The sequence below is a fragment of the Rhinolophus sinicus genome, chromosome 5 (genome assembly GCF_057876585.1).
Source record: "Rhinolophus sinicus isolate RSI-liver-muscle chromosome 5, RSI-T2T, whole genome shotgun sequence".
NCBI classification, from domain to species: domain Eukaryota; kingdom Metazoa; phylum Chordata; class Mammalia; order Chiroptera; family Rhinolophidae; genus Rhinolophus; species Rhinolophus sinicus.
The window spans coordinates 43180472-43195184 of record NC_142505.1 but is presented as its reverse complement, the minus strand read 5'-3'; the positions used below and the strand labels follow the sequence as shown (position 1 = coordinate 43195184).

Here is a 14713-nt window from a genome sequence, read left to right as displayed (position 1 = left end):
AGCTGAGGGCAGTGCTTAGGGCTGGGGGTTAAGTGACATGATGTGTCTGAGTTGCAGTGCACGAGCCTGGCCCGTGGCTGGCCCTCAGGCCTCTGGGCTCATTCCTCCTGAGGTCACTGGGTTCCGGGTACCCAACATGACAACAGGGGCTCAGGGGCTGGGTGCCCTATGGGAATGGTTGTATGGGAAGGGGACACGCCTTCATTCTTACTCTTCCTTCAAAGGGGTTGTCCATGGGGCTGAGGCCTGGGAGGCAGGCCCTATGGGGACGCTGAGGTGGTGGAGGTCAGAGGTCCCTTATATCTCCTGTAGGGACAGACAGGGGTTGGCCTGGACACTCCGCCTCAGGGGTTCTCTGCGAGGTTAAGGTAGGTATTGCCTGCTGGCGTCGTCCTTACGCATTAGAAGTCTGCCTGCCCAGACATCCGAGAGCTCCCAGAGGGTGTGGGCCCCAGTGAAATAAAGATGGCCTGGCCCCGAGGGTGCCCAGGGAATGGGGCTGCTAAGTCAAATCTAGTTTATAACTCTCCAGAGAAGTTTCTTTTGGATGAAACTAAATTTTCTTCTTATCTTTTTGTTAATTTCTGCCACTGGAATTAACTCAAAACTGCAAACAGCTTGGAGGCAAGAACGCTGTCGCGTCTGTTGGGGCCCCCACTGCCTGGATGACAAAGCATCGTGGGGACAAAGCCCGTGTGGCTCAGGATTCAGCTCGCGGCACATCTCACAAGCACCACCACATCCTGGTCAGTTGCCTTTGAGCTGCAAGTTGTAAGCACTGTGATGGTATGTGTACGTATGTGTATGTGTGATGGTGTGTGTGTGTATGTGCACACATGTGTGTGCATTTCTGGAACTTGGGCAACAGCAGGAAAGGGAACTGGTGGGAGAATGTTCTGGGGTCATAGCTGGAAGGGCCCCTACAGAGCATCCAGTCCAGGGGTCCCCAAAGCAGGAGGACCTCAGATGGCCACAGACAGCACCGAGTAGCTCTGCAGCACGGTGGTGTTCACCCTTCTTACGTTCCCTCAGGGCCCCCGCAGGAGCCTCTGCTTGGCGTCTTGCCACTTACGAATCTCCCGTCAAAACTGTCAAAACCGTCAGTCACAACACTTCCTAAATCTCCCTTTTTAACAAGTAGCCGGCTTCAGGCTCTGAGCCTTGGCAGGGCCATGTATCCGGTTAGAGTGTAATTACATTGTTTTCATTATATTATTTTTTTTGATAGCTTCTATTTATGACAAGTGATATTGATTTCCCACTCGTGTTAATAATATAAAGTTGTCTTTTGAAATAAATTTTAGTAAAAAAAAACTGATGTGATGAAAACGTTAAGTAAATGACAGGATCAGTGGTACCTAGATGTAAGGCAAACATCACTGTGATGGTACCCAAATGGCACCGTGGCCAACTCCCGTTGCTCAGATGCCCAGAGATGAGGAAGGCCTTGCCCAGGGACAGACAGCGAGTCTCTGGCAGAACTGGCACCCATTCCTGGGGCTCCTGGATTCCCCGGCAGTGCTCTTTCCCTTCCCCCACTGACAGGCAAGCTCCTGCAACCCATCCCGAACTTACCTGGCCCCAGACGAGCTCTCCGAGCCCGATGAATATGCACCACATCCACTGGTCCAGCTGCAGCGGAGCACAGCTGAACGGCTTTCCCCCAAACTGCACGATCACTATCTGCAGGTGAAAGGGAACAGAGAGGCGAGACAGACAGACAGACACCATCAGGGCGGCTTGCAGGCCTGGGCTCTCAGGGCACTGCGGCGGGGCTCTGGCTGCCCATGCCCACCCAGGCCCAGGTGAGGAAGGCGGCCTGGCTACCTGGATGGCAAAGGTGCCCAGCACGATGGTGCAGAAGATGGGGTTCCGGAAGATGCCATCAAAGACGTTGCGCTCGCCGTGGATCTTGCGGGCGTTGATCTCGTTGAAGAGCTGCATCATGACGAAGGTGTTGAAGATGATGGTGTAGTGCTCCGAGGGCGGCGAGTGCAGGGGCGCGTTCCTCCCGCTGTCGATCTGAAACATCTTCTCCCCTGAAGCGAGAGCGCAGGAGCCGGGCTGTGGGCCGTGGTGGGGGATGCAGGGCCCTGCGTGGGGCCTCTTCTGAGCAGCAGGGTGGGCTGCCCGGGCAGGGAGGCGTGCTCCAGACACTGGGGGGCAGGCGGGCCTGTGCTGTTGGGTGGTCGTGAGTGCGATGGGGGGGTAATAAAGCCCTTACTCCTCTAGGGGAGAGAGACCTTGGATGAACTTTCTTCTGCCTTTTCTATGGAAATTTGATAAAGGTGGAATGGTGGCTGTGCTATCAGGCGACATTGCTTATAAAAGGTGACCTCCCCAGTTGGCAAACTGGAAGACTGGGCGTGAACGAGGAACACGTGGTGGGAAGCCATGGCTTTGGGCTCCCCCGAAAGGGCTGCTTCTTGTAACTCAGCATGTCCCTTGCTGAGACCTCTGAAAACTCATGGGTTATTATGAGAAACATCAGTTCCTATATGGAGGTTGGGGCTCGTAGGCCAGGCTGGCTCTGGACCCACCCATGTGGCCTTATTCTCTGACCCCTGGGCTGTCACATGGTAGAGGGCATAGTCGTCCCACTGATGGCATACCTATGTAAGCTGGTGCCACGAGGGTTTGTGGGGTTTTCTGAGTGTGAGGGGTCTAGCTGAATCCGAGGGAAAACCACCGTGAGTAGGAACATAAGGGGGAAGCCAGCAAGTAAGCCAGGGGCCCGCCCTCTTCTCCCCTCCCTCCCCCACACCTCCACCGCTTTATCTTTGAGTCTCTCCTGGTTTTCCTTTCCTGGGGATTCCTCCAAGGCTTTTCATTGAGACCTTTACAACAGACCTGTCAACATATCACCTTTGAAATTTACAGGAGGACTTCCCTTTGAGGAGCGGGTCCACGCCCCACCTGCATCTGTACTCTGGACTTTGAAGGCAAGTGCTCATCGGCGTTGAAAGCCCAGCTCGAGGAGACTCACGTGGAGGAAGTGCCCAGGCTGGGGGCTCCCAGCTGCCCCCGACTTGCTGTGTGACCAGACGCTAGCCTCTGCTCCTCTTTGGGCCTCTATTTCCTCATCTGTGACCTGGGGGTAGGCTTTGCCTGGATCATCTCTATAACACCCATGAAAACCAGGCCCGTCTCAGCCCCAGCCAGACCTGGTTCTTTGCCTGGGCTTGTCTTCAGAATGGCTGCATGCCCTTGGGCAAGTCATCTCACCTCTCTGTGCTTGGTGCTATTGTAATGTGGGGTGGTGGCAAAAGAGCTTGCCTCATGGAGTGGCTGGCAGCCTAAATAAAAGTGTTGTGGAAATAGGTGGTGGGTAGGCAAGTGTGTGGCACTTCCGTGAGGAAGCCTCGCTGAGGACACCTTCCACGGGACAAGGACAAAGTGTGGGAATGGGTCTGAGAAGGGGCCAGTCACTTCCCCCAAGAGCCTCAGGCTCCTGTGGGGCTGGGGTGAGGGGCATTCATTGGCGCCTGGGCACTGCCTTGCACAGTGTGTACTCAGTGTTCGGAGCTGTCATTAGTGGAAAAAGCCCTGGCTTTGAGATTGGCTGGATCTGGGACAGGGCCTGGCTCTGCCCAAGTCTTGCTGTGTGATCTTGAGCAACTAACTTCACCTCTCTGGTCCGCCACCACCCATTGGCAAACAGGAAGGTGGATGTAAATCCAGAAAGCTGAGTCTGGACCAAGGTGTCCCCGGGGGGTGGGGGGACTCACCCACAAAGAGCAGAGTGAAGATGAGGGTGAGCTGGTAGACAGCGTGGCCCAGAATGTTCTTCATCATGGTCCGTGAGATGAGGGGCTTGTTGCGGCCGTACGGCTTCCTCAGGAGCAGGCTCTCGGTGGGCGGCTCGGTGGCCAGCGCCAGCGAGGCGAACGTGTCCATGATGAGGTTCACCCAGAGCATCTGCACAGCCTTCAGAGGGGAGTCCTGGGGACAGCGACAGTGGAGAGGGCTGTCACAGGGGAGGCTGCCCCACCTGCCGCTACCGGGTACCCACAGACATGGGCTTATTGTCGTGGTCTCAGCAGCTTTCTGCTGGCACCTTGATTCTGCTCTGCCCAGGGGGCCTGGCCTTAGCTCGTCTGATTGCGGGGTTCCTGAGCAGGCACAGAGCAGGTTCTCCGAGGCTTTCCTTGGAGAACAGCTCAGACCCGCCCACCTCGGCCATCTTCTTCCCCAGGGAGAAAACTGAGCCTCTGGGCCTGATGGCTACCCGCTCTCTGCCCTCCAGTAAATTTGGCCACATCCCTCCTCCCCTCCAGGTGTCTCGCCTCCGGGCTCAGGCCAAGACCTCCCCAAGGGGCTCCAGTGCAGATAACACCCCCCTCTCCATCTCCTCCTTCTGCCCTCTCCGTGCTGCCTCTTTCCCCTCAATTATCAATGGCTCCATCCTGGTCCAGTCTGGTGTGGATCCTTCCACATCTCTCTGCCTGAGACGGGATCACATATTCATATTGTTCTGTGCACAATCGGGTCTACACTGCCCCGAGTTAGTTAATCCATTGCCCCCCCCCTCACACCCCTGCGTGCCTGGTCCTTAGCTGCCAGACTCAGGCCTCTCCATGCCCCCCCGAAGGCCTTTCTACAAGAGCACGAGCACCTTACTTGTTATAATCAAGGGATACGTTGTCCAGCCCCATCTCAGTGATGTCTTGTCAAGTTTGGCCCGTCTCCCCCTCTGCCCTACCCCACTATCCTGGCCTTCCTCCTTCTCTCGGAATGTTCCTTTTCCTTCCCTGTTTCCCTCAGGGCTCCTCTTCCTCTGCCTCTTAAATCTGTGCTCCCTGTGGCCCCTGCCTGGGCCCTGCTCTCTTTCCACACCTGTCCCTGGCTGCAGGCGCCCACCTCTCCCCACATTACCCCTCTCTCCAAGTCAGACCTCTCCCCGTGGCTTTAGCCCCATCTGCTGGTGGAACACCTCCTCCAGGACGACCACAGACCCTGTAAGTCCAACAGCCTGGGCTGAGCTGTCCGTCACCCCTCTGTCCTCTCCCTGTACCTCCCGAGGCCCCCTCTGCCTGTACCCCATACATTCACTCACAGCCTAGATATTTACCGCAGCCCTTCCTTTGGCCACTTCTCCCACCTCTGCCTTGGCTCACTCATGCTCCCCATGCCCTTCAGCTTCTTCCTGCCTATCAGACTTCTGTGATTACATGCTTCTCGGGGTCAAGCCTCCCGCCCCCATCTCCTCACTAAGGCTTCCATGGTCACCAATTAAGACCTCAGGCAAACTCAGTCTTCTCGGAACCTCAGTTTCCCCATTTGGCATCCGTTGGTCTCAAGATGCCTTGTAGGAGTTGCCGAGCCATGGGAGTGTCCCCTAAACCACCACTAGAGGGAGCCTCTCACCCACAGACCAGGAGAGAAGGCCCTTGAGAGCCAAAGGGCTTCAGCCACCAGGACTCTGACTCCCAGGCCTGGGGGTATTAGGTGCTGCCATGTGTATCCTCAAGGGCTCAGAATGAAATAGAGGGGAGCAGCATTCCCAGGGCCACACAGCTATTTGGGGCAGTGCCAGTCTCAGGGCCTCTGGTGGCTTGTATGGGCAGGAGCTTGTCCGCCTACGTGGCTGCTAGGAGGGGCCAGGCCTCGGAATACCCTCGTGGCCTCCCCAGGCCCGGCTGGTCAGCCTCTGGGGGAGGGTGTGGGAGCAATGGCAGTTAACTGGCCTGTCTCTCCTCTGAGCCTCACTGCTGCATGGAGCTGGGAAGGAAGCAGGGAGGTGGCAGATGGTGGCGCCTGCGGTTGGCTTCCCCTGGGTTCAGGACACGGGCTGCTCAAGGTCTGGACTGCGGTCCCGACAGACCACAGCCTCTCTCTGTGACAGAGCCTCCGACTCCTGCTGCGGCCCCCACCCCGCCCCAGGCACTCAGGCAAACAGGCCCCTCCAGACACATTCTTTGTCAGAACTAAGGTCCGCTGGGCCCTGCCAGCTCCCTGCCCGCATCCAGCTGCCTGATGCCCCCTGGGCCTGCCTTCCCCCATCTCCTTCTGCCCTTTATGATGCCAGGAGCCCTGCCTTCCCTCGAGATCACTTCTCACACTGCCTGGAGCCAGGGCAGACTGGTGCTCAGGTCAGGCCAATGTGGGAGTGAGGCTGACATCGCCCACTTGCCAGGTGACCTTGGGCAAACCCTGGACATCTCTGAGCGTCATTTCCTCTGCTCCGTGGAGCTGGCACCTGCCCCTGAGGTCTGTGATGCAGTTCCTGGCCCCCTGCAGGCACTCCATTGATGGGTGCGACAACCTGGGATTGTCCCGCGGGCCCCGCCCGCCCTCAGAGGACCCACCTGCGTGATGCAGGCGCCCGTGAAGGCCACAATCACGGCCACCACGTTGACTGTCAGCTGGAACTGCAGGAACTTGGAGATGCTGTCGTAGACGTTGCGGCCCCACATCACCGCCTTGACAATGCTGCTGAAGTTGTCATCCGTCAGGATGATGTCTGAGGCCTCCTTGGCCACATCTGTGCCTGCAATACCCTATGGGGATGGGGACAGGAGCCTGGGTGGGGCGACCCGGGAGGCAAGCGGCTCTAGCGACACTGTCCTCACCCCCTGCACGTCCTGTCCTACGCACCCCCCACCCCATACACACACCTAACTGCCAGCACAGCACAGGGCATCGCACACACACACATGCATTCACACTCCTGCTTCTCACAGGTCCAGCCCCTGAGGCCAGCCCTTTGCCTCCAGGACGCTCCCCCTGGCTCCTGGCTCCTCCCCCACTCCCAGACCCCAGACTCATCAGTGCAGAGAGAGGGCTGCCCTTCCATGGAGACCCGGCTGGGCTGAGCCTTGAGAGCACTGGGCACATAAGGTGGTCAGTGGGTGGGCTGAATGTGCACTGGAGGTCCTGCTCCGCCAGCTCGGGGCTGTGTTATCCATGTCCCCCAACCCCCTGCCCACAAGCTCCTGCCAGACGCGGCCCTACGCCCCTTGCAAGCTGCTCCTACCATGGCGAAGCCCACGTCTGCTTTCTTGAGCGCAGGGCCGTCGTTGGTGCCATCCCCTGTCACGGCTACCACCTGCCGCTGCTCGGTGTGCGTGCTGTCGATGATACCTGTGGACAGGCCAGGTGTGTGCTTAGGGCCCTGGGATGCTCCGTCGGGCGGGGCAGCTGGCCAGTCCTGATCCTCAGGAGGAGCCTGGGCTGCACCTGTCTGGCCCTGACCCTGCCACCCCCGTCCCTATGGCTCTTCCCAGCTCCAGGCTCACCCGTAGCTCCCAGCACCTGCAGGGGACTTGGGCACCTTAGCCTTATGCTCTGGGCCTGCTCGCCTCACCGGCACCCTTTCTTCTCTCTGCAGCCCATGGCCACACCAGCAGCCACCATGGCCAGAATCGCCTCCCCTCTGCTGGAGCTCCAGGGGCCCCTCTGTTCTCCAGGGGCCAGGGTTTTGCTAGGAGTCTACCATGTGCTCACCCCGCACCTTCTCTGGGAGGTCTATTCACACCTGAGGAGGTCTGGGTTGTGCCATTTGCAAATGACCCTTTACCCACTATTCTGGCCTTCACCTCTCTCCAGATGTTCATCCTCAATAAAATCCTCAACAAATAACAGAATGAACGGATAACATGTGGCCCCTGTCACTGAGCGGGGGCCGGTGCAAAAGGGTGTGTGAAAGATGTCATCGCTGGGCGCCTGTGAGTTGGTCGGCCCCAGAACATGGGCAGGACAGAAATTTGACTATCAACTTCGACATGTACTTCTCTTGTTCCACACATTAAATGCATCACTGAGGCCTATGTGGATCCTTCCACTTCTCTCTGTCCCTATAAAGGCCCCTGTCACTAACCCCCGGCTCCCCCTCCAATCAGCATAGCAGGCCCACGTCTTTCTAACACCTGAGTCTGGCACTGTCCGACCAGCACCAGGTGAAAGTCGTTTTCTCACTGCCCATATGGCCTCAGGATGACATCTGCGTTCTTAGCTCCTCTCACGAAGTCCTCCGTGGTCAGAAGTTGCCTATTCTCTGATCTTTTCTTCTCTCACTTCCCGTACCCACCCTGGCCATCCCTAATCTGTGATTTTACTGCAGGAATGGCTCTCAGTCCTGTAGAGCCGGCTCTGCTTGCCCATGTCTTGCACAGGCTGTTCCCTGGCCCAGCTGTCCGTGTCACCCACCTATAGTCTCAGCTTGGAGGCCACTTTCCCTGGGAAGACCTTGTGACCCCGAGAACCCCGCCTGCCCTCATCAGCTCCCATCCATCTGTATGTCCCCCTGCCCTGCGCTTGGCAAACAGCAGCAGCCTGTGGAATGAGGGAATGAGTTCCCTAACTTGGGGCACTATATCCCCCACCCCAGCTCTTTGCAACTGTCAAAGTTCCACCAGCTTCAAGGCCCAGCTCCAAGGCGTGCACCCCGAGAGCGGTCCCGGCGGCCCCTCCGAGCTGATGCCACAGCCTAGGACTATCTACAGCGGAAGCCTTCACCCCATCGGTTTCCTCGGCCTGCCTGGGAACTCCCCCAGGGCAGGGCGGGCCCCCCCAGGCCAGCACCAGCCTTTTCACAGCCCTCTTACTACTCCAAGTAGAGAAGGCAGCTGAGAGGACACTTTCCGCCAGACCTCTGTCTGCCACCTCCAGCGCTGGCATGGCCCTACTGTGTGTCGTCATCGGGGGCCCTTCTGCGGCCACCTCCTATTGCTCATCCCTGTCCTGTCTCTGGACGTCTCAGCAGCTGTTCACGCTGTGGGCCACCTCTTTTTCCTCACCTGGCTTCTTTCCTTGTTTTCCTGGGCACCACTGCTCCCGGCTGTCCTCTCGCCCTCTGGCTGCCTCTCCCTGGTCTCTGCTGACAGATTGCAGCCTCTGCCCATCGCTCAGGGAGGAGGTCCTGGGTTCAGCCAGCTTCCCTGCTCTCTGGCTTGGCATCCCCCACCTGTGTCTTTACCTCTGGCCAGCTCTCTCTCCTGAGCCCTGACTCCATGGCTGTCCAGATGTCTTCTGGACATCTCCACTTGGATGTCAGGGGGCCTCTAGCTCAGCCAGTCATGAACCGAGTGTGTCAGTTTCCCTCAGATGTGTCCCTTCTCTCGCAACTCTTAACACACAGCAGGCTCTCAAGCAGGTGTAGCCGCACGGAATCCTGGATCCCCCATCTCCCTCCACCGCATACCAACAGTCACTGGGCCCAGGCACCTGGTCCAGGTGTCCCCTCCCGGCTGTGCAATCCTGGTAGTCCCTCTGCTTCCAGGTCACATGGCGGGGAGTGAGCTTTCTGAGGCAGATGTCCCCCTCACGGCCTCCCGCACCCCCCACCCTGAGCTAGTGCAGGTCATTCGCACTCAGGCCCTGCACCATCTGACGCTGGCAGCCCCTTCTCTAGTCTCCCTCCCTTTCCTGAGTCCTGGCCTGGCCAGTTGAACTTCTTTCCACTCCTTGAAGGTGCCTCTGGGCTTCATAGGGCAGTACCCTGCCCTGCCTGAAACACAGGCCCTTCTGCTGGGTCCCCATCCCACCTTCCACGTCCTGTGACCGGACACCAGCAAGAGGGTCCCAAATCACTCTTCTCTTCCACCAGGGCAGCCTTTAGCGCTATGTAGGGAAGCCAGCCACTTAATATCTGCTGGATGGAACCTGGATCATGAATTCCAGGAGGGAAGGGTCATGTCTGCCAAGAGCAGGGCCCGACACATAGATTCTCAATAAACATTTATCAAGACAATAAGTGAATGAATGAATGAATGAGTGACTGAAGAAGAAATGGGGAGAGATGGGGGCCTCCTGCTTGGGAATGTGTGGTTCTGGGGTCCCGTGTTTCTGTTCCCAGATCTGCCTCTGCTAATGTGCTGGGGCAGCACCTTTGGGAGAGAAATCCCAGATGCTCTAGGGATGACCTCAGCCAGACACCTTCTCTGTATGTCCATCTTACAGATGGAAAAATTGCGTCCCAGCGGGGCAGGGACTTGCCCGAGGCCACAGAGTAGGTCGGTGGCAGAAGCAGCACTTGAACCCAGGGCTGTGGGACTCTGAACGTGCCAAGCATGTGGCCACCTGGATGGGCTCAGCAAGGGGTGTGCCTGTCACTGGAGGAGACAGGGATGTAGGAGGAAGCCGGCTGTTGGCTTCATCTCTCAGGTTGCTCTTCCCGGGACAGCCCATCCTCCATGTCCTGGTTACAGATGTCGCTTAGGGGCCTCAGAGGTGAAGCAGACCCAAGGTCTCAAACTCCCAAGCTCTGGGCCCAGACAGAACATAAATAAATGAAATGGGCTGAGTGTCAGACATAAGAAGTGGTGAAGACGGTGTCAAACCTGAGGGAGCAAGGTCTGCACAAAGTCATTCAAATTCAACATAAAAAAAGGCATTGTAAGACCCAAATAAAACACAGCTGTGGGCCCCTTTCAGCCCTCAGGCCATGAGTTTTGGCCCCTAGACAGGCAGTCCCATTGCTTCCTATAGGAGCTGAAGCCCAGAGAGCAGATTCACAAACTCCTCGCCTCACCATCCCCTCAGGAGGCCTCCAGGGCTGTAAAGAGGATGAGAGAAGGGTGTCCCCAGGTGTGGGGAGCCCCAGGCGAAAGCCCTTTTCATCCTGGAAAGAATCTGTAGACGCCAGGAAACAGAGGCCTGCAGAGGGCTGGCACCGGCACCTCAGAGCTGCCCGAGCCGCCTGGCTTACCTTTGACCAGGGTGTGCTTGTCTGTGGGGGAGGAGCGCGCCAGCACTCGCAGCTTGGGCCAGATCTTGTCGATTCGCTCCTGCTCAATCTGGAGAGGGATGCGGGAGAGGGAGGGGTGGTGAGGTTGGGGCGAGAAGCAGGCCCGGAGAAAGGAGGGGACTGGCCTAGAGTCACTGGGTTCTTGGCACACTGGCTGGCTTCTGTACAATCATGCCGCACCCGTGCCTCCCGGTCCCCAGCCAAGCTCGTCCCTCTGGGCCACGTACCTCTCCCTTCTCGTTGCGGATCCTCCGGTTGAACTCCTTGCCCTCAAGGCACAGGAAGTCCTCCCCAGGATGGATGATGCCACACTTGATGGCGATGGCCCGGGCTGTGTTGATATTGTCACCGGTGACCATGCGGACCGTGATGCCTGCCCGCTGGCACTTTCGGATGGCTTCTGGGACCTGGAAGGGAGGGCAGGAGCCATGGGGGTGGAGCCACCTTGGGGGGATGCCAGAGTGAGCCCTGCTCACGGGCATCTCCACCGAAAGGGGCATAGATGACTGATGGCACAGGGACCATCTCCTCCTGTCCTGGGCTGGCAGGCACTGTTAATCGATCACAGCACCCTCTGATTAAATCATGATGTGGTCTCAGAACTCTGTGCAGAGTCCCAGGCAGCTGCCACCTACCTATCAACTGTGACAGTCCATCCTAGGATGAAACCAGTGGCTCTCCTAACCTGGACAAAGACTTCGAGGAAGACCCCAATAAACACCCCCTTAGATCTGGCCCCAGGTGAGAGTATAGCACACTCTACTACTGAAGAGGACCTTGTCCCCTGCTCTATCCACATGCACATTTCCTGCAAACTCAATGGTAAATACGTTCACGTATTTTCAGGGTTTTTTTGGGGGGGTGGGGTGGGGTGGGAAACACTGCACTTAGGAGCATTTTATTTATAGAATGTGACATTGGCTTAGAATAAATGCAAATGATTATGCATTTATATGAAATAAGACATGACATTTCCCTGCAACAGTAAGAACTGCCTCTTGCCCTGTCTGTCATGATAGACTGATGTCTCAGCCAATCAGAAGCCAACAAGGTCCTGCCCACCCCCCCAACCTCCCTCCCACCCTTATGCTCTGGATTTGCCCAGCAACTAGGATAAAAAACCAGCCTGCAACTGCTGTGGCCCTTTATACACAACACAGATCAATTGAATAAGATTCTTACTCATAGACACTGACAAATAATATTATAAGGCAATATTTGCTGCAAAACATTTTTGAGTGGGAGGGGACATGTCAAGGACAGAAGATTGTGTTGTACTAAAATACCAAAGCACCTTAGAATCTCAGGCTGGAAGGGAGTGAGTCCTGCTCCCCACTCCTCCTGCATATCTTGGTGCCTGGGGAGCGTTTCCCCCAGAAACGTCTCAAGGAGCTAAGAGTGTGAAGACTGTTTTGAACTAAAGCGAGTCTGTCTGCCTCACCCCCTACTGACACATTGAAATCCTCCCTCCCCCACCCCAGGACCTCAGAATGTCACCTTACTCGGAGACAGAGCCTTGAGGTAATCAAGTGAAGATGAGGTCATTAGGGTGGACCCTCATCTCTTGTGACTGGTGTCCTCGTAAAGGGGAAATGTGCACACAGACACACACACACGCAGCGAGAAGGCAGAGATGGGCTGGTGCTGCTACGTGCCAAGGAACGCTGAACACTGCCAGCAAAGCACCGGAAGCTAGACAAGAGGCTCGGAACAGATCCTTCCCTCACAGCCCTCAGGAGGAACCAACCCTGCCGACACCTTGATCTTGAACTGAGACAATACAGTTCTGTAGTTTGAGCCACTCCGTTTGCTGTACTGTTACAGCAGCCCTAGCAAATACAAAGAGTTGGAATGTTGGTCCCCAACCCGACTGCTGACAACCCCTGCACCTCGGTCCCCTTTCTGCCCTTAGGAATTTTAGAACAAGGATCGACCTTGAAAATATCTGGCCTCTGTCCACCCCATCCACCCCATCTGCTGTCCCTTTAGCTAGAGCACCGCCATCTCAAGCCAGGGTCACTGCCCGGCCTTCTCCAGTCTCTCTGCCTTTGGCTTTGTCCCTCTTCCCTCTTCCCACTGCCCTGAGCACCAGCGAACTGCCTGAAGTTCAGCCTGTGGTATCACCCTCCCTCAGAGACTCCGCCCTACTGCTTGCAGAGAAAACCCAGACTCCGGAGCACAGCCATTGTGTGGTGGGATGAGGAACGAGTGCCACAGAGAGGCAGCGTCCAGGCCAAGGTAAGGGCGCCTCTCCAGCCACCAGAGTTCCCTAAGAGACCAGCTCTGTGGTGTCAGGTACTGATCTCCCTGTCCTACAAGGACTAGAGCAGGTGAGCTGGTCACGGCCTCTTCTGCATGTATTTCCAGGGCCCAGGAGGAGCCTTCTGGGGCCCACGTGAGCAAGGCCTCTGCCTTGTGCCACAGCAACTGCTCACATAGGCAAATGTGACCTCTTTTTATAGAGCCTGAGGGAGTGGGGATGTGGAATGTCCAAGATCCCTTTTACATAATTGACCACGTCCTCACAATGGCTGTAACCGGGCTGCAGCCCCCTGCTGTCTCCTACCCCAGAGGACAGGAAGCAACCACTGTTCTTTTGGGAGCACACAACTTTACCTGGCTCCTGCCCTGAAAGGAATAATTTAGGTTATGTTTGTTTCAAAGATGTGTGAGGCCTTGGAGTTTAGGTCATGACTCTGACCCTCTGCTCACTGCCTAGATCTCCCCCTAGGTGTCCCTCACAGATGGTTGGCCAGCCTCTGCTTGCATGCTTCTGATGACACTTCCTCCAAGGCTGATTGCTCCCCAGTGGAACCATCTATCGTCTGCTTTCACACAATTGTTCTTTTTTCAGATAAGAGAGCGATTACTCTGGGTCAGACCTGTACTCTTGAATGGAGGCAGGGTCTTTGGTAAAGATCTGTACAAAGGGCTCTGGGAGCACAGAGGAGGGTGCCGTTACTTCGTTACTTTAGAAGGAAGTGGGCGGGAGGAGAAATCTGTGTGAGCTTCCTGGAGGAGAGGATGTTTGAGCTGCTTCTTTTCAGCCAAGACTACCTGAAGCTCAGGTACCTCGCACTCCGCCCTGGCGGGGTGACACAGACGACTACTTCATTGTGGTCCAGGCTGCAGAGATCTGTCCTGCAAGGCGCACAGGCAGAGAGTGTGGGAAGGGCGCTGCAGACAGCTTGCTTCGGGTGACCTGGAGGGGCCGAGGTGGAGGGAGGGGCTGTTGGCCGTGATGCAGGAGGGGGTCGGAGGTCCAAAGGTACCAGAACAAGGGACTGGCTCCTTCAGGCATGGGAGCCACAGCAAGTTCTGAACTGGGGCTGAGGTGACTGGTGCCATGTTTTAGAAAGACTTCTGCTTTAGAGACTGTCTCAGGGCGCTCAACGCTGCCTGCCTGGAATCCCCACCCTGTGGACCTCCCCTGAACAACCTGGCTCGGGAGCAAAAAGAGGAGGCGAATTATTATGGCCCCCACACTTTGCACTGTGTAGTGGAAGCTTCCCTGCCTCGGGAGAGAGGGCTCAGGGAGCAAAAGGCTGGGCTGGGCTTTGCCTTGGCTCTCCAACATGGGGACGATAGTGTCCACCCTTCAGAGAGGCTGGAGGGTCCTGTGACAAGGGGCAGACAGCACGAAGCACAGGGCCAGCAGATGCTGGTGACGAGGGGCCAGGGAGGCTGGCAAGACCCCTCCCTGGGGGAAGACGTCAGTCTTCGTTGCTAGTTCTTTCTGTTCCAGGAGGGGTAGAGGTATGCAGAAGGGGTGTGTGGATGCAGACGCAATGGGGGTGGGTGCAGCGGGCATCTGGAGGAGCAGGTGTTTGGATGGTGAGACTCCTGGGTCAGGGACCTTGGGGGCCTGTGACCGGCCTCCAATGTGAGGGGATTGAGTCAAACCTGGAAACACCTGAGGAGCCTTCCCAGCCACCTTGAGATACGCCACTTGTTTTCTGGTCAGCAGCCCCCTCACTGGACGTCTTCGTCCTGTCCTGCGTCATGCTCTTGTGTGTTATGTGCATA

General features: G+C 56.9%; 1 protein-coding gene and 1 long non-coding RNA gene across 15 annotated transcripts in view; one reads left to right on the top strand and one right to left on the bottom strand.

Annotated features, from left to right (window-relative positions):
* The window catches only part of ATP2B2 (ATPase plasma membrane Ca2+ transporting 2), a 360315-nt gene that overhangs the window by 12430 nt on the left and 333172 nt on the right, over positions 1–14713 (bottom strand). For all 14 annotated transcript variants that reach the window (XM_088798409.1, XM_019732636.3, XM_019732642.3 and 11 more), the window contains 7 exons: positions 10915–11094; positions 10649–10736; positions 6977–7083; positions 6309–6500; positions 3729–3942; positions 1828–2039; positions 1576–1683 (listed from right to left, as the gene is read on the bottom strand). In XM_088798409.1, coding sequence (XP_088654535.1) covers positions 1576–1683; positions 1828–2039; positions 3729–3942; positions 6309–6500; positions 6977–7083; positions 10649–10736; positions 10915–11094 — 1101 coding nt within the window. The remainder of the gene's footprint in view (positions 1–1575; positions 1684–1827; positions 2040–3728; positions 3943–6308; positions 6501–6976; positions 7084–10648; positions 10737–10914; positions 11095–14713) is intronic.
* On the top strand, positions 238–3017 carry LOC141567226 (uncharacterized). Its single transcript, XR_012489695.2, has 3 exons — positions 238–368; positions 618–746; positions 2881–3017. It is a non-coding gene; the product is annotated as an uncharacterized LOC141567226 (long non-coding RNA).